Consider the following 19354-nt stretch of genomic DNA (forward strand, 5'->3'; position numbering starts at 1 on the left):
ACAGAAATCATTTGGCGTTGATCACAGCAAACAGCTTCCACAGGAGAGCATGGATTTATAGTTCAGCTGGATTAAGGGTGATTAAAGTAATCCCTTTGATCTCGCCAAAGAGAACTTTGGTGACCAGAGTCAAAGCCCCCCAGACAGAATGCACCTGCAGTGTCCACTCGCTAGGCGGGAGGGACATCAGCGAGCGGGCGGACTCTCAGCTCACGCACTGAGGGACACGCGGACCCGCTGCGCCCCAGGGGAAGGCACCGCTGCAGTGTCCCCGCCCGCGGGACGCCTGGTCTAGTAGTTCTCCCGGGGTTTAGAGGTTCATTCTGAATGTGCCTGTTCGCAGCAGTGGTGGGAAAAGGATGGAGCCACGGCAGGGGTGGGGGTGGAGAGCGGTGGGGGTCGCTGAACAGCTGGAAACTGCCATTCCCGGATTGCAGGGGAGCGGGGCCTGGCGGGGAGTTCGCTTTAGGCTGCGTGGCGTGGAGATGTCCAGCGGGCAGCAGGATAGAAACACCGAAGGTGGTGAGGCTGGAGGTGGGAGGAGCCTGGGGTACCACCCGGGAAGCACGGGGCAGGGTCTGACTGGAAACGGTGACCCTGCTTAAAACGTCAGAGGGTTCCCGCCGCTCTGGGGATGAGACCAGCTCCTGCTCACGTTTCTCCGTGACCGGCCTTCTGCGCCCACACTCTCCGGGCTGGGCTCGGTGTCTTTCGGTTCCTGCAGCCTGTCACGCGCACTCCCGTTCCCTCCGCCTGCAGTGCTCCGCCCTCACCCCTGACGGCCAGTCATCTGTCCTACCCCAGCTCAGAGGTGATTTCCCCAAACAGGCCTTCCCTGAGCGTCAACCACCTTCTCTGTGTGCTCACAGCGGTTCTCATGAGTTCCCACTCGAACCAGGGTAATTAAGTGATCTTGTAATTAGTCATTAGTCATTTCGGGTCTGCCTTCCTTGCCGGAGGGCACGAGTGGCCTCTCTCTTGTAGCTGCCGTGTTTCTTGGTGACCAGCTCAATAACCCCGGGGCCACAACCTACACAGGGGTGGGAGGTGGAGGGTAGGCAGAGGTGATCGAGCTGGCCTGGAGCCATCTGCAAAGACCCTTGGAAGAGGGTGGACTTTGGCTAGGCCTTAAAGGAAGGATTTGGAAGGCAGAGGGGGTGGGCATTTCCGCTGGAGAATCTGTCTAAACAGAGGTGGGGAGAGCACTGGCCTGAAGTCAGGAGAAGGAGGGTCTCAGTTCACCTCTTGGGTGACTGGGGACAAGTTATTTTCCTCTCTGGACCTTCATCTCCCATCCGTAAAACGAGAGGCTGGCTTATTAAAGACTGCAAATAATAGCACCATGACACCATTCCCCGCCTCATGCCCTGGCGGACGTCTCTCTTGACCCTGTGAACTTGAACACAGCTTTCAGCATTCAGCACGGACGTTCTAAGCCATTACCATCTGATAGGAGACAGTTCTTGAGATAAGCCCTGTTTATCAGGCATGGCTTGGAAAAATATCTCTCGGACGAAGCTTGACACTCTGATTCGGGGAACGTGTGACAGGATCGAGCTCGGGAAAGCACTCCTGAAGCGGAGGACTCGGCAGCATCGAAGGCCATCATCACAAGGGACATGAAGATGTTCTAGTCCAGGGGTGGCAAACTCAGATGCCTCAGGGGCCAGTAGGTAACGTAGATGAGAGACGTGTGCCAAGAAGAAAAGCGGGGAATGGTGAGGAGTGTGGCAAGAGAGAGAATGAAAGGGTAAAAGGATTGTCCTGTGTAAAAGGATTCAAGACCTTCCTCTCCCCTCCGCTTCCTCCCCCACCCCCGCCCCTACTGTCTGGGTTCAGCAGAAACAGTCTTCAGGCTGAACTTTTCTCCCAGACTGTGACCTCTGAGTCCTACAACTTTATTGGAGAATCTAGATCTAGAAGGGGAACGGTGTCGCCTAAGGCCACACTGTGAGCTGGGCCTGTTGGTTTTCATGTTATTGCTTTCTGTGCAGTGAGGTCGTGAAGCGTGGGAAGCAGAATAAGGATGGATTAGGAGGGACGAGAGTGGACTGAGGCTTAGGTTTTCAAAGCTATCCATTTCATCCTGGATGATCATGGCTAGGGAGATGGCGGATGGTGTACTGGTACTGTTAGAAATCGCTCACATGACTTCTTTTATGTACTCACTGGTTTAAATTCCCCAGATCTTCAAAAATGTCACTTTCCACTGGGGAAATTTTCCCTTTCATGATTACACACACACACACACACACACACACACACACACACCCCTCTTCCTCGATATTACTCACCTTCTCCTGTAATTGGTACTTAAAATGTCAAAGGAGAAGGAATTAATTAACAGGAGTATCCAGTGCAGCAAAGCATGCTGCAAGGCTCTGGGACTGATTATAAAAAGCACTTCCTTAAATATTTTGAGCACTTTTGGGAATCACAAACCTCCCTTCTAATTGAAAGATCCTTAACTACACCCCAAGTCCTGGCTGGTGGCCAGGGGCGCAGAGCTGAGTGAGGCGGCCGTGGCAATCCTTTTTTCAGCACCCCGGGGAGACCTCCCTCCAACCTGGTGGCAACGGAGATTCAGGAACAGCAAGAGTCCCAGGCCGAATCTGAGGGAGAGGAAGACATTTAACCCGACTGAGCTCCCGCTGTGCTCAGGAACACAGGAGGAAAAGCGGGGAATGGTGAGGAGTGTGACAACTTTGCACACGTTATTTCACGATTATCTCCATTTTACAGATGAGAAAATTGAGGCTCAGCGTGGTTGTGAGGTCCCCATGTCACGCTGCTCCTTATTGAAAGCACAGAGGATGCAAACTCAGGTCTGATTCTAAAGCGTTGCTTTTTCATGGAATCCTGAAATCCTACTCCCAGCTGGAGCCTAGACGGCTCCCCCACCCCAGCCCCAAACTCCCGGTCTACGGAGTTCTGACAGCTGAGCCTGGAGCCGAGACCCAGGCTCGGGAGGCGGAGCGGGAAGATGCACGGTGCCCCACCCCGCCCCGATGTCAGCCAACCGCGACGCGGCACCCGCCGTCTGTCGCCCAATCAGCCACGCACGCCCGCCCCGCCCCCGCTGCGCCCCCCGCCCCTCCCTGTCCTTTGGCTCCACCGAGCTTGACGGAACGGAAAGTTCCTACGGCGCGCTCCAGACCGGCAGCCATTGGAAGAAGGTCTGTCACAGCGCAGCCCAATCAGAGCGTGCGCAGGGACGCCGCTCGGGCTGTGATTGGGTAGCGCGGCGGTTGGCCCCGCCCAGCCCCGCCCTCCCCCGCGGGCCGTCCGGAGGCGGGGCAGGTGGGGGCGGGCCTAGGTAGCAGGTTCGGCTGCGCGGGGGCGCGCGTCGGAGGTAAATACTAGAGCGGTGGGTGTGGGGCGCCGGGGCCGGCCCGCGACCGGGGCCAGCAAGGCAGAGGACGGGGCGACGCCCGGCCGCCCGAGGTGAGTGAGTGATGGGGCGGCGGCACTGGCGAGCGGTGGGCCGCTGGGTCCCCTCGGGCGCCCCTCCCCGGCCTCCGGGCGCCTCGAGCCGCCGCCGTGGCCGTCTGGCCCTCGCCGCCCACCCGTTAGTTGTCGCGGCCCCGAGCGGGTCAGGCCCGCGGGGTGCTGAGCCCGCTGACGTCAGCCCGGGCTTCCCCACGCCCGGGGCTTCCCCAATCCCCGGGCCCCCCAGAGAGGGCTCCCGAGTGGTGGGAGTGGGGTGACCGCCGCCGGGACCCGCAGAGGAGAGGGGACTGGCGTGGGAGCAGCGCAGGAAACCGTCTCCCTGTTTGGCTCTGCATTTGCAGATGGGGAAACCGAGGCACGGGCCGCCGGCCGGCTCCGTCGGGAGCCCGGGGCTCGATTATTGCATATGTGTGCGGTGGGGCGTCTGGATGGATCGGTTTTGGGGTGTGTGTGGCTCCTGTCCAGGAAGAGCAGTCGGGGTTCAGGCCTCGCTAATGGCGTGTTCTGCCTTTTTCTTTCAGTTTTCTCCTTTCCAGGATGAGCATGGTTTTTACGCCACCCCGAGTTCCTTAGTTGAAAGGTGCGCTCTGTTGAAACAAGGTATTCTTTCCTTTTCTTTCTTTTTTTTTTTTTTTTTTATTCTATTAACAGTCTGCGGGGCAATCCTCAAGTCTTGAAGGAAGACAGTGTTTCCGAGTTTGGTTCTCAGCAGGGTCAGCTGCCCGGTCGTTCACGTCCTTGGCATCGTTTCTATTGCATCCCGCGGCGTTTGCATGTTTTAGAGTGGTTGTCATCTTCCAGACACCAAGCCCTTCCGTCGTCTCCCAGTCCCTTCCTCTCCCCAGCCTCCCTGTATCCTTAGCTCATCTAAGGAGCATTCCCTACCTTGTCTTTGAATTCTGGCTCATAGGTGTCTTAATAAGATTGTTCCTATTGCAGGCCGTGCCTTGGGGTGAGGTAGGGGGTGGGGCAGGATCCAGGCCTTAAGAGAAGGTGTTCATTCAAGTTTTGGTTTTCTGCACACCCCCACGTGTCCCAAGTAGGCTGAATGGCCTTCGGAATCTAGCTGGGGGTTTGCCACTGGGAAGTGGGTGGATTTGAAGTAGGACAGTATCGGGAGAAAATGATTCGCTGGAAATTCTTGTGGAGGTTCATGTAGTGTAAATGTAGATAACACCCAGCACATTCTCTAACGTTCAGCTGCCAAATTTTATAGCATTCTTGCGAAGAAGCCTTCCTTTGGGTGGCAACTCTTGTGAAGTGCTCATAAGGCACGACACTTGTCATGTAAAACAAGCATTCGGAAGCGATGATTGCTGGTGGTCTGGCATGCCTCAACTGTGATTTTGTTTGGTTCGAGAATGTCTTTAACACGAGAAGAGAAAAAGGAATAAGTATCCCGTTCATCCAACGATTAGTATCTTTTCCTGATTGTCACACTATGATCTTAAATTTGTTGCGGTCCTTTTATTGGTTGTAGAGAATTTGTAGGCACCAGGCATGGTGTGAGAATCTAGGAAGCCAGTTTCAAATGAGCCTCAAACAAGTTGTTTTCGCAGTTGTGAAATTCTCCTGTTCGTTCTTACACGTGTAACAATGAAGTGGCGTAAAAATTGACCATCACTTTGTTATGGATTAGAGTTATTATTTTCTAGAGAATTAGGTAAAAATCATTAAATACTCCCAACTCTTGAGTCTTTTAATTTTGACTTGAAGAAAGCTAATCACTAATCAGGATAAGGAAATGGAATTTTAGTTTTCACTGTTATCACCTGAGTGAACCATGTCATCCATTGCTTATGTCCTGAATGCCTACCATATTGGCGGGCACGGGTTTGGGCACGAGGACTATAAAGATGAGAGACTTGGGGAATTCATGGTCTGGAACTGCAGTGGCCAGACTTCACTCTGGTGAGACAGCAGATGTCCCTGTTCTTCTGCCATGAATATGCAGGTGTGGGAGCCGGACTTTTTTCTTAACCTTAGAAATCCCATTTGTTTGAGGGACTGAATACTTGTGTGCTCGGGTCACCAGTTAATCCACGAGGACAGGTAAAGCCAACTGTCTCTTTTCTGGTTGCAGAATCTCTGTATTTCTATTCTTTTGCTGTTTAGGAATAGAACAACTTGTTCTTTTAGTGAGTGATATTCTTTCTTAAAGCGGAATTATTCTAACTATCCAGAGGTGTGTTTTCTTTCTTTGGTATTCACGCTGACCTTCCTGTCTCTCTACCATTTATAATCAGGGGCAGTATTTCAGTATTGTAATTTTTATTCTCATTTAGATAGGCTCCTGTGGTTTTTAGAACAAGTCGGAATATCTCTGGAGATACAAACTGTTCTTGAATTAGATGTCTTTGTTTTCTTCGATGAAGTTCTTTGAACAATATAACCCCATAACTCGAGAATCAAAGTGACATTGTATCTTCTAGATAAGTTAACCATTGTCAATTTTATGTAGCTAATTCTGTTCATTTGTACTATATGTGATCTTTTAGAACATGATATTTCTGACCTTGAATAAAACTTGATCATCATCTTTTTATTGCATAGAGAGAAACTGATAAATATTTGTGTCTTCTAACCCTCATCTTAGTTTAATGACTATTTTACAATTAAATTCTCCTTTACTCAGAATCCAGATGGTCAGCAAGCTCAGATAACCAGATACATTTTCAAATCTTTGTGACCCCGAGCTGTTCCTCATCTCGAATGTTGTCAGAGAAAGGCCTCCTGTTCCATGTGGTTTTAGGGCTAACTATATTACTGTGTATTCTAGTGCTTTGATAATCTTCATTTGATACTTATAGTAATTATCAGGATATCATAACCACTCAATTTTCCTGCCTGAAATAAGTACGATGGTATTTAGATGAATCATTTGTGATATATTAACAGTCAAAGTGAACTGTACTATGAGAGGCGATTTTTTAACAATTAGACCCGAAAGGTAGTCAGAGGACTGTGGCATACCTTCCTCCTTCTGTATTTTTCCGTGTCTGACACTGTGCTAGTGCATACAAATATTGAACAAACCGACACTTTCTTTGAATATTAAAGAACTCACTGACAATGTGATTCGAATCTTTGCCAGATAGTCCTGGGTCAGTTTTTACAGCTTGGGGTTCTTAATTTAACTGTTGTGCACATCGCAGTGAACGAAGAATATTGGCATTCTGTTCTTTCTAAAGGGACAGAAAGTCTCTTTATTAACATATTTCTGCTGTCATGCTATATTGGGCTATATTAATAATCATTAAATTCATCCTCTTGTATGCTTCTAGAGTAGAGCCAGAAAGTTATCCTTTATAGTTTCTCTACCAGTCGGAATGAAGAGAATCGGTTTTTAATACGGTAGTTCCAAACCTATTCTTTCTTAATGTATCCTTTCTAAAAGAGGAAAGACCGTGTTATATTTTTGGATAATGCTTTTTAAATATTTTATAACTTTTGCCTTGGCTGTTCTAATTGTCTTACATGACAATTATTGAGTCTAAGCTTACTCCCACTTGTGCTAATGCAAGTTAGAGAAAAATTATTGTTCCTTGTGTGGTTCACTGTAAGATATGGTTCCTGATAACCATTGTTAAATTGCCGTTAACCTTTTTATAAGTCAGAGTAGTTTTATCAAATTTTATTGTGAACTGTCTCGTAAATGATTTTCAGAAAACACTTTTGTAATCAAATCCACTTAAAACAGTATCCTGATGCATTCATGTAGTAATTTAGTTTTGTCTTGGTAATCTTTCGTTAGCACCGATGGTTTTATTTTAAATTGTGACATGAATTGTTAAGCTTAGAGAACCAATAGAGTAGGCGTTGTTGGCATAAAATAATCATCAAGATTAAAGGAAGTTCTTAATTTTAATTTATGAAGGCATAATTTTTAGGAATTAAAAAAATATATTTTTTTCAAAATAGAATTGCCATTCTTCAAAAAATCTTTTGGCCAAAAATATTCCAGTACGCTTTAAAGAGAGCAGAACAACTCCTCGCTTTTTTAGAAGTCGCTTTTTTACCATCTCAGCCTTCTGGGACCAAGCAAACATCAGCGCAGTATTATTATCGAATATGCCTGCAATAAGGCCCATACACATCACATTACTCCTTAAAAGACCTGTTCATAATGTATATGTTTTGTTATTGGTATCTTTTTTTTTTTAACACACCCACATATTTTATCACCTGACTTTTCAGAACTGATTAGAAGCCGTAAGATGGAAAGCAACAAGGCCCTAAAAGGAGGCAAATGCATACTGCAGGAAACCACAGAAAATGGCCGATTGCAAGGGAAACGAGTAGTCTGTCAGTCAGTCTAGAAAGCAGACACAGGCACCCAGGAAGCACAGTCTAAAGCCTTTTAACAAAGTAACAAATACCGTCGACACGTAATAATTTAGATTCATATTGGGAAATCAGTGATCGAGGAAAAAAAATATGGCTATTTCCTAGTTGAAAAATTTACAAAGACTTTTTCATTTTTGTACTTCGTTTTTGTACTCTAAAGGAATAGAGATAAATTAAGGGCTTGGGCGGTTGTTTAGGTCGCCCTCGTAAGGGGTTTTGTTTCCGTGGTGCCAGAGATGGGCTTCCACAGGTGTCTTATGTAAGTGGCAGATATAAACCCATCCTCTTCCTGCTGAAGTACACAGCGCCCTCAAGTGGAATTACGACAAACACATCATCAAAAAAGAAAAATGCAAAGAAAGAGAGAAGCACTTCATGCTAGCTCCGCCCCTGTCCTCACTCAGTAGTGCACAGATGTTTCGATAATGTTGGTTTTGCCGGGGTGCCCAGCCCTTTGCCCTGTCTTGGGTAATCTCCATAACTCGTACAGGTGACTTGGCTTTTGAAAACCTGCCGTTATAGAAATAACCTCATTATCTTTAAGGCATGGTAAAAGAAATGTTATCCTGCATTTGGACCTGCCAGATTATTTAATCATCCCATGAAAGATTAAACTTAACATTTAGTTCTTTAGTTTTAGGAGTATTTAGTTTCTAATTCCAAGAACAAAATAGGTTAATATGATAGTGCTATCAAATGCTGCTGCTACCCAGAATACTGAAAATGGATCCCTCTCAAAGGAGAATAGAATCAACGCTGTGTTTAGAAACCGAAACGCCACATTCATGTAACAAAGAATAGATAGGAACTGTTGTTTTCAGTAAGATAATTAATTAAAATAATGAATGAAACTCTTAATCTGAATGAATGAAATTGTACAGTTTTTAATCAATTAAGGTAGGGCTGAGAAGGCTATTTTAATTGTGGAAAATTAGTATTTTTGGAAGGTTTTAAATGAAAATTTGAAACTGGAAATCACCTTTTGTGAGTTCCTTTCTGGTATACATAGTTAAAATTGTGATATAAAGACATTTTATATCTGATAACTTATTGCAATTATATTTCCTTGTTGCACGTAGTCCAAGTTTTGATGGCTACAGAATTGATCTTTTCATATATCTTTAATCAGATTTACCATATCTGATATTTACGATTGTGAGAAATTCAATGATTGATGGTTAATATGATTAACATTTGCCTAAGGAGGAAATATACAAGATTAGGGGAATGAAACTGAGTCAGAGATAAAATGTTCCATTATCAAAATATGGCACACAAATAAATGAATCATGGTTAAAGTTTCAGAATGTGATTTTATGATATTTTATCGTTAAAAGATATTTAGCATAATAGTTTGATGGGTAACCTTTTATTTAAACTACGTGCACATATAAAAATAATAGCCTTTTTGATGTATTTGTTTTTTGTCTGAAGATAGCAGCTTATCCATTTAAGTTAGGCAGGATCTATTAAAAATGCTACTTTTTAAAGTTAAAAAATGTCAGAATGTATATACATATATATATAATTATCTTTTACTAGAATTTGATTTTACAAATTTCAGCGTCTTGAACACATGGATCTCTGTAATTAAATATGTAAAATTACGGTAGATGCAAGTAATATAAATCTTTTAACCTTTTGAGATATTTTTGGAAGTATTTCATTTGTGTGTGTGTTTTTACTAGTTGAATGAGCTCTTTAAAAAGTCTTTAACCTTAATTGTAGTTACGTAGAATGAGGAGTAAAGTTTCTTTTTGCTTGTCCCCCAGGCATTTTGACTTGCTATCCTTCTACAGCATGGGCACCAAGTTGCTAAAAACATGCTTCGGGACTGCCAGTGAATTTATCTTTTGCGGTTTCACTCCAAACTTCGTAGTTCCCTTTTTTATGAGTTAATATTTTGGAGTTAACATCACAATGAGTTCAGGCTTATGGAGCCAAGAAAAAGTTACTTCACCCTACTGGGAAGAGCGGATTTTCTATTTACTTCTTCAGGAATGCAGCGTTACAGACAAACAGACCCAAAAGGTCCTTAAGGTACCAAAGGGGAGCATAGGACAGTACATCCAGGACCGGTCTGCGGGCCACTCCAGGATACCTTCCGCCAAAGGCAAGAAAAATCAGATCGGACTAAAAATCCTGGAGCAGCCGCACGCAGTGCTCTTTGTTGATGAAAAGGACGTGGTGGAAATCAGTGAGCAGTTCACAGAGTTGCTTTTGGCAATCACCAACTGCGAGGAGCGGTTCGGCCTGTTCAGAAACAGGAGCAGGCTCAGTAAGGGCCTGCAGGTGGACGTGGGCTGCCCCGTGCGCGTGCAGCTGAGGCCCGGGGAGGAGAAGTTTCCTGGAGTCGTGCGCTTCCGGGGACCCCTGCTGGCCGAGAGGACAGTGTCCGGAATATTCTTCGGAGTGGAATTACTGGTAAGTTTGAGACACGCCGTTTTAGGTGGCCGTGCGTGTGTTCGCGTTCGCGTGCCTTTATTTGTATGGATGCGTGTATTTTTTTTTCCCCATTAAACACTAAATATTTTCCTAGACGTCTTCCGTACAATTCATAATCCTTAGGCTTCACCGTTGAGTGGCAAATCGAGATGGTCCAAAGATGATGCATCGGCAGCTTTAAAAATGACCTGCTACAGTGGGAAATGCAGACGGATCACGCAATTATCAAAGACTTTCATATCTGAGAAATTTTAACATTATCTTTTTCAAAAAGGAACTCTATCGATGGTAAACTAATCACTTCACAAAACTCAGTTATCTTGTGACGTTATCATGTGTAGCTTTCTCAGTTTTTCTTAATGTGTGCTATTAAGTGATTGGATTTGGATATGAGTTTTTTTCTTACTAAGTTGCAGCAACTTAAACTTGCTCATAGTCGTCCCCAGCAATGTATGTGAAACTTATCTGGGAATTTATTTCTACTGAAAAGAGAACCAAGAACTCGTGATAGGTTTTCAAAATTAATATTAATTCTCGAGAACTTAAACATCAATTCCATTTTGATTTTCTTGCAAATAGAGTTTCAGGCCTTGTTTGCATCTTGATTTGATTTTCTAAAGCATTGATTATAAAACCGCTGGGGACTTGGGTCCCAACTGTGGCAGATGCTCGCCGGGTTCCCAGGCGGCTTCACCAAGCCGCTTCTCACAGCGGGCTTCCTCACCTGTCCAGTAGCGATGCTGCATTGGTTCAGGGTTTAGCACACAGTACGTGCTCCACAAATACAGCTAACGTTACTGTTATTTTAAAGTAAAATTTTCTTTCTACGACAAAATTATTGTTAAAATGACAGTGTAGGGTCCAGTCTAGCTTTCTCACAGTGGAATTATGATTTGAAATTATCAAGTACTTTTATTTTGGCATCAAATGCAGCTTCTTTCTTATTCGTATTAGTTTTTTAAACACCTTAAATCCAACAGCAACTGCTAATAATTATGCTTCTTCTGTGTGTCATTTAGAATTTTTTCAGGGATTTCCCTGAAATCCTCAGAGTGAGTCTTTTTTTCTTGTGGATTATCTTTCTATATCTACCTATCTATCAATCAAACTTTCCTCCCCCTCTTTTAAAAACTAGGAGGAAGGTCGTGGCCAGGGGTTCACCGATGGGATCTACCAAGGGAAACAGCTCTTTCAGTGCGATGAAGACTGCGGAGTGTTTGTTGCGTTGGACAAGCTCGAAATCATAGAAGATGATGACAATGGCCTGGAGAGCGACTATGCAGTTCCAGTGGACGCAGTGCAGGTGGAGCTTCCTCCTCTGGAAATAAACTCCAGAGTTTCTCTGAAGATTGGAGAAACTGTCGAATCTGGAACAGTCATATTCTGTGATGTTTTGCCGGGAAAAGAAAGTCTAGGATATTTTGTCGGTGTGGACATGGTGAGTAACTTTCGAGTTATATCATCTTCATGAATATATCCATTTTGTGACCAATCAGGGACAAATTAAACACCGAATATTTAAAATGGACTAATTTGGAGTAATTTAAAGACCGTGTTCTATACTGGAACATCCATACCCTACCGAAAAGCACACCTAAACAAAAAGAATCGCTTTGTCTTTGGTAAATGCACATTGGCGTCTAGGTGGAGAATTACATTGACTCTTTTTCCCCGTTTAAACCGCAGTAATGTTTTCCATCTTTAGATCTGCTCTATGATAACTGGCCAAGAGAAAAAAAATACCCAAATATGTTACATAATGTCTTATTTTTCTTTATTTTGAAAAGGTTTTTTTTTTTCCCTCATCTGTGTTTCTCTTTTTGTAATATCTTTCAATATTTTATTGGCTGATCTGATTTTAATGAGTAGCGTAAATATCATTTATGGAAAATACCTGAATGGAGGAAAAACACATCACTTTAGAGTATTTTCTTAGGATGTCACTACTCAAAAAAACTTTGTTGCCACCCAGTCCTCTTCTTCCTGTCTGTGACTTTGCCTATTCTAGGGACCTCCTATAAGTGGAATCATGCAATATTTGTCCTTTTGTTTGTTTCCTTGCGATCATATATTTGTTAATAATGAGTACATCCCAGGGTGGCAAGTGGAATGAGATCTGTGGGGTTACGAGAAGGAGAAGAAAAGGCTGAGAACATTTTTATCATAGATGGAGAAAATAGATACAGAATTATTAAACACTAGAATGAGTTAGGGGAGGGTGTGAGAAATAGACTCTTGCACTCTTGTTTGTAGTGACTCTTTTTATTTAGGTTTGCTTTTCAGTAGGGTACGAACGTTCTAACATAAATTTATCTGTTGCTTGGAGATTCTAGAAAATTCTATTTGATGCCCATCAGTAAGATAAACATTACGACGTCATTTAGACAAATGCTTGCTGACTATTTGCCTCGTGACAAGTTAGAGCCAGAATCCAGCCCGTGGGTCCGTCAGGATTGCTGACGGCCGGGCACACCTTCAAACCACGGTTCTGCCAGCGTTCAGTATCAAGTCAGAGGAGAAAGCGTGGGCCGGGAGACGGGGCAGGTTGGAGAAAGAGGGCCGCTGGTCATCGGGATTAGTTTCCCCTCGCTTCGGGTCACGTGGGCCTCCAACTGAGCAAAAGCCGGGCCGACCTCCCCTCCTCGGATGGCAGCCTGGAGATCACCGTGTTGACTGGGCGCGGCGGGCTGCCCAGGGGTTTGGCCCACCAGCTTCTCCCCCGGCTCGGTCTGTCCTCCAGTTGGCTCGTGCACGCATTCATTCACCCAGACCCTCTCGTGCACTCCGTGAAAGGGAGCTCTGGGAAACGCAGAATTCTCCGTCTCCTGTTTCCAGCCGCAGTCAGCGCGTGTGCACGCGGGTTCTCAAGGCCGGCTCCCTCTTAGTCCAGCTCCACGCACAGCGCTGTGCCGGCTGGAGCCGCGCTGGCCTAGGAACTGATTAAACATAAATTCTCCATTTTGGAGGGGATTCTTGCATACCCATAAAATGACAAAAGAACCATTACAAATCGACTTTCTATGTACAGAAAGGCATATAGGAGTTCAAACTGAATATTTAAGTGCTCAGGGCATGTAAAGGAGTGATTAGAGCAGGCTAGGGCTAATTAGGGGCAGATTTCCGGGTGAAAAGAGTACATTATCAATAGATCTCCCCGTGCGGGTGGATGTTAGTATGTAACCAGTATTTACTGTCCAGTAAAACATGACAAATATTTTTGATTCCTTGCTGATCTTTGAATTTACTATAGCTTGATTATTCTTGGATCTCTTTTACAAAAAAAAAAAAAAAAAACCCGAACACACGAAAGCCTTATTACTGTGGCACTTATTACTGATCTATTTTTTTTTTCCTTTCTTTTGGAAAAACAGTTAAAATTTACCCGTGTAAATGTTTTGGAGGATTCTTTTATAGAAAATGCAGACTTTAATGTTGACGTTTTATTGAGGAGGGTTTTAAGGTTTATCCTGTTCCTTAATTCTAGGATAATCCCATTGGCAACTGGGATGGAAGATTCGATGGAGTACAGCTTTGTAGTTTTGCAAGCGTCGAAAGTACAATTCTCTTGCATATCAATGATATCATCCCAGGTATGTTTTCTTTTTGTTTTATATATTAATTAAGCAGAGTTTGAAAGATGTATTTTTTTTTTTCTCTTTCCCACCTGAGGGCAGAAAGAAAGATGTATTTTGTCATGAGGATATAATTATAAGCCTTACAATGCATTTTTAGAACTTGACTTTTATGTTATGGAATTATTGTGACATAGAATATCCTTTCTTACCGCAGGTGAAAACAATACTTACAGATTTCGATTCCGAAGTCTGTGAGTGTGGGGTGGCACTTATCTGCCGTTCCCTTTTTCCTCACCTGTCCATTCTAACTGGGGGGAAGAGAGCCCTCTCTGATAATCGGGGGGTTCCGAAAATATGATAAACCGCTCTCAGCTTGAGTGAGAGGCTGGTTCGAACTGGAAGCTTGCAGGCAGGAGTGACCGTTTAACATCATCGAATACACAGTGGGGAGGGTTCTTGCAGGATGTCCTCCGAGATTCCTTTCGGTGTCGAGATGGCGTAATTGATCAGGCCTCGTGACTGCAGTCAGAAACAGATTACTCAGCCTCACATTTCGAACAAGTGCTGAAGCAGCCTTTGACTTTTCCTCAAACAAGTTATGTCTGCTGGCTGCTGTCAACTAATTGATAGATTCCTATTAGCGGCACTTCCCCCTGCTCTTAGTAGAATTCCGGTTCTAGGCTATCAACCGATGGCAGACGCACCATCATGAAACGAACAGAGGCAGTCAGAGCTGGTGGTTCTCACTGAGCATTATGCAACTCTGAATAGAACGCCAGAAAGCCTGTGTTTAGTAGCTGCAGACGTACGGGTCCCTGAATCAGATGACGTGTACTTTTTACATTTTTGAACAAACTTATAAGGTAGACCTGAATTACCGCCATTTTGCTGATAAAAAGGCGGGGCATAGGGAGGGCCAGCTCGGGCCACTGTGGACCAGGATCAAGTAAGATCCTACTTGATTCTGGCAGAGCCAGGAGTCAAGTCCAGACCTGTCAGATTACAAAGCTCTGCCCTTTTCACTCTCTGCTCACCCCAAATCCTGTGTGTGTGCTTAGATACGAAGGCCTGCATAGAGAAACGTACTGCTCAGCCTCACATGTGTGCTTGAGAATATCGTTTCCATGGCGATGTATTTTGTCTCTAATTCTATACAAGCTAAATTTTACTATAGCAAGGATCACAACTGAACAAAATGGTTTCTTGGCTTCCAGTGTTTTTCCATTGTTGCTGATTTTGACATAGAGCACTTTCGAGTTCCCCACAGGTCATTTCAGGTACTCCGTTTCTTTTCTTGTAAAAACGAAGGAGCTAACACTGGATGATCCTCGAGATTCCTTGCAGCCTGCACCTGTTTGTCCTTCCTCTTTCCCTGTCGGCTTGGCAAGTGATAACGCTTGTTTTGTCGATTTAGGAAAAGCTTTCTATTTTGGCTTTTAGCTTTACAGCAAGAGTACATTAATTTAGTTGGAGGTGTGGGATTCAAATGCTTTATTTCAGTGTTGCTTTGTAAAAGTCTGACATACTCTGCTGTTCTTGATTTCTTTTTAAAATCAGTTTTGAATTTCTTGCAAGTTGGATTCCTAGCTGTTTCTTTGCTTCCTTTTGGAAAGAAATGAGTTACATTCAGGGTAAAGCATACATGTTCATCATATTTTGCAGAGTGATAGTTAATTTACCTTTTCATTGCCTGTTTGTGAAAATAACACAATTTATGATTTGGTAAATCGGAATACTTTTTAGTGTTAGAACAAATGCTTATTGTCTAAAAAGCAGTTTTGTACAAGGTCATTCATTCATTCGTTCACAGATTAAGCCCTTTCTTAGACTTCTTTTAGGTGCTGCGGCTATGGTAGGGAGCAAAACAAAGATTCTTCCCCCATGGAGCTTCCAGTCTAGTGAGTGAAGACAGACAGTAAATGAGTAAAATGTATGGTCCCGTAGGGGCCGATGGGTGGAGAATGGCAAAGAAGGTCGGGGAAGGGAGCGCTGGCTTGTGGCCGGAGGGGTTTTTCTACTTTATCCAGGGTGGTCCCCGTGAGCCTCTCTAACGCGGTGATGTCTGAGTCCTTGACACCAAGGAGATTTGAGAGTGAGCGCCATGGATTTTGCGGGAGGCCCTGAGACTTCAGCCAGCTTGGCCAGTTTGAGAAGGGACAGGTTCATTGTGGCTGGAGCGGACAGGAGAGGTGGTGGGAACTGGCGCAGGCAGGGCAGGTGCGCTGTGTGGACTCTGAGGGAGATGGGGGGCGAGAGGAGGATTTGGGGCGAAGGACAGCGTAGCCCAGCTTGTGTTTTGAAATGACCACTCTGGTGCGTGCTGGAGGGCAGAAACGGAGGCCAGGAAGGGGACTGTGGCAGTTACCCACGTGAGAGGTGAACGTGGCTCGGATTGGTGTGGCACATGATGTGTCGTTTAGTGTCGCCTGCTTTCAAACTTAATATGAACAGAAAGTAATTAAGAGAACCGGCTATTCTCTTAATTACTTGGCATCGTTTCTTTGAAATGTCTTTAGAGATGCTTTCCTGTGGCTGAGGGCGTTAACAGGTGATGCTGCCTGTGTGACTGTGCCACGATTTCATAGACGTTCTAACACTGACGGACCTTTGGGTTTGGGTTATTTCCACGTCCTCTTCAGCACTTGGCACTGATGAAACTTTTGCCATCCCGATGCCTGAGAAACGGTCTCTCAAGGTGGTTTTAATTTGTAGTTCGTTCCCTGAGCACGAGCAGGGCCGAATCACTTTTTCTGTGTTTATGGAACATTCGTGCCTTCTATTAAACACCTGTTTATGTCTTTGATCATTTTCTGTTTAGTTTTTTTTTGATTAATAAGTTCTCTGTTTTAAAGTTTTAAATAAGATATAAATAAGATGTTTTTCAATATTTTATTATGATATTTTCAAACATACTGAAAAGCTGAAAGAATTTTATACTGAACCTCCTCCCTATTTCTGCCACCTAGATCCCACAATTAACATTTTATCACACCCGCTTTATCTTCCATCTGTCCGTCCCTCTCTCCACGCACTGATCCAGCTTATTATTTTTTATGAATTTCAAAGTGAGTTACAGACATCAGTACACTTCCTCCTATTTAGCATGCATATAATTAACTAGAGATGAGTATTTAAGGTATTTTCCCCCTTTTGAGATAAAAGACATACATGTAATGAAATGCATGTTACATCATTTGAGTTTTGACTCATGCATATACCTTCGAATTAGTAACTATCAAGTTACTAAAATAACTTTTAGTAAGAAATACATTCGCATATCTAAAATCAAAATACAAAAAAACAAAACAAAACGCAACAAAGTAGAATATGTCGTTGCCATTCTTATCCCCGCCACTCCACTCGCCCCTCACTCCATCCTAGTAACTGTTTTTATTAGTTTCTTGTATATCTCTCCGGAGTTTCTTTGACTAAGTGCGCGTCATGATTCTTCTTTCCCTTTGAACACGTGGAGCATAGTATTTGCCGTGTTCTGGACCTTCCTTTATTCTCTCAACGTTATATCTTGGAGGTGAATCCGATAGAGAGGTTCTTCTGGTTTTTTACAGTGTATACTTTCTCATTATATTGTGGTTCCATAATTTAACCAGATTCCTATTGATGGATATTTGGATCATTTCCAGCTTTTTGGTACTTAAGTTTAAGTCTTCGGTTTATTTCGTGTTCACTCTTGCGAGTGGTGTAAGGTGGGGGTCCAGACTCCTTCTTCTGCCTGTGGTCGTTTGGTTTTCCCAGCACCGTGTATTGAGACCACCCTTTCCCCCGTTGAGTGTTCTTGGCTCCCTTGTCAAACATTAGTGGATCATACTACGCATGGGTATATTTCTAGGCGCTCATTTCTGTTGCATTGGTCTACGCATCTGTTTTTATGCTAGCACCATACTGTTTTGATTACTATAGCTTTGCCGTATAGTTTGAAATCAGGAAGTGTGATGCCTCTGGCTTTGTTCTTTCTCAGGATTGCTTTGATTGTTTGGGGTCTTTCATGGAAGTTTTATTTTTTAATGAATTTTCTCATTTAATATTTGTTTTAAAAGTTTTTGGCATAGCATTCATTGTTCATAAAATCCTCTTCTTTTCTGTTAAATCTCAGCCGTATCTGCAGTATGTCCCTGTTTTCATCCACAGAGTTATTTGTGTCCCCCCCACTCCCACCCGCCATTTTCTTCAACAGTCTTACCAGAAGTTTCTCACTTTCATTTATTCAAAAAACAATCTTTTGGCTTTCTTAATCTTCTTTTAGATGTATTTGTTTTCTGTTTCAGTAATTTCTGTTTTTTATTTTTGCTTTGACTTTTGTGAGTTTATTGTTTGTTTTCTAAATCCTTCAGTCTGAATGCTTAGCTTATTAATTTTTAGTTTTTTCTAGTGTTTAGCATCTAAGGCTATAGAGTCTTCACAACCACCTGCCTACATTCCACAAACATTTGTTATGTAGTTACCTTGTCATGAAATCTGAAGCATTTTGTAAATTCCTTCATGATTTTTTTATGGAACCCACGAGCTATTTTAAAATGTGCTTGTAAAATTTTCAGGTGTCTTGTGTTTTGTTTTCGTTATTATTAATTTTCAGTTCAGTTGCCTTATGTTCAGAGAGTATGGTACCAGCCCTTTGACGTTTGCTGAGGCTAGCTTTATGGCCTAGTACACGATCAGTTTTCAGAAACGTTCTGTGTGTACTTGAAGAGAGTGTGTTTTCTCCGATTGTAGTTGCATGCATATTTTGTCTGTCCCTCAGGTCAAGCTAATTTGTTATGCTATCGAAATTTTATGTATCGTTACTGAGTTTTTAATCGCTAGATCTATCAGTTACTGAACAAGGTGTGTTAAAACTTCCCAATGTGATAATGGATTTGTGAATTTCTTTTTAATTCTTTAAGTGTTTAATTTCGAAACAATTATTTGCTACATACCAGTCGAGAATTGTTAGATGCCTAGAGTTTCAAATCGTTTTATCTTCCAGATGATTCCAACCATTTATCAGTGTGGAGTAACCATCTCTGTCACTAGTAATTCTTTTTGCCATACATTCTGTTTTGTATGATATAAATAGGTTTTCTTTTGGTTAATTTTTTCCAGATATTTCTCTTTTTCAAGATTTATGTTTTAGGTATGTTTCTTACAACAGCATGTAGTTGGCAGTCTTTCTTAATCTACTTTGACAATTTTTGTCTGAGATTTTAACTTATTAATATTTACTGATAATTGGATTTCTTTCTACCATCTCATGTGTTTTCTGTTTGTCCTATTTTTTTCTGCCCTCCGGCAATATGATTTTGAGATTGCGATGTTCTCAGCATGGTGTTCTTCCTATTTTTCCTGTTCGGAGTTTGCTAAACTTTTTGGATTTGTAAATTTTATCTTCCAACTAAGTAGGAAACATTTGAAATGTTATTTCTTCAAGTGTTTTTTCCTGTCCCGTTCAGCCTTCCTTCTTTGTGACTTCAGTTAGATACATGTCAGAGTTTTTTAATACTGTTCTTAAGTCCTTGAGGCTCTGTTAATTTTTTCGGTCTTTT

At 43.3% G+C, this 19354-nt stretch overlaps 1 protein-coding gene across 7 annotated transcripts in view; it reads left to right on the plus strand.

The window, feature by feature from the left end:
- The first annotated feature begins 3307 nt into the window (after positions 1-3307).
- The window catches only part of CYLD (CYLD lysine 63 deubiquitinase), a 41409-nt gene continuing 25362 nt past the window's right edge, over positions 3308-19354 (plus strand). Inside the window, exons 1-5 of one of the 7 annotated variants that reach the window (XM_039880854.1) lie at positions 3309-3444; positions 3972-4050; positions 9570-10221; positions 11378-11680; positions 13727-13832. In XM_039880854.1, the coding sequence (XP_039736788.1) occupies positions 9718-10221; positions 11378-11680; positions 13727-13832 (913 nt within the window). In that variant the 5' untranslated portion in view covers positions 3309-3444; positions 3972-4050; positions 9570-9717. Of the gene's footprint in view, positions 3445-3971; positions 4051-9569; positions 10222-11377; positions 11681-13726; positions 13833-19354 lie in introns of all 7 variants that reach the window. The other 6 variants (XM_039880848.1, XM_039880850.1, XM_039880852.1 and 3 more) reach the window with 6 other exon arrangements.

This window comes from Pteropus medius, unplaced genomic scaffold (assembly GCF_902729225.1).
Source record: "Pteropus medius unplaced genomic scaffold, Ma_sr-lr_union100, whole genome shotgun sequence".
NCBI lineage: Eukaryota > Metazoa > Chordata > Mammalia > Chiroptera > Pteropodidae > Pteropus > Pteropus medius.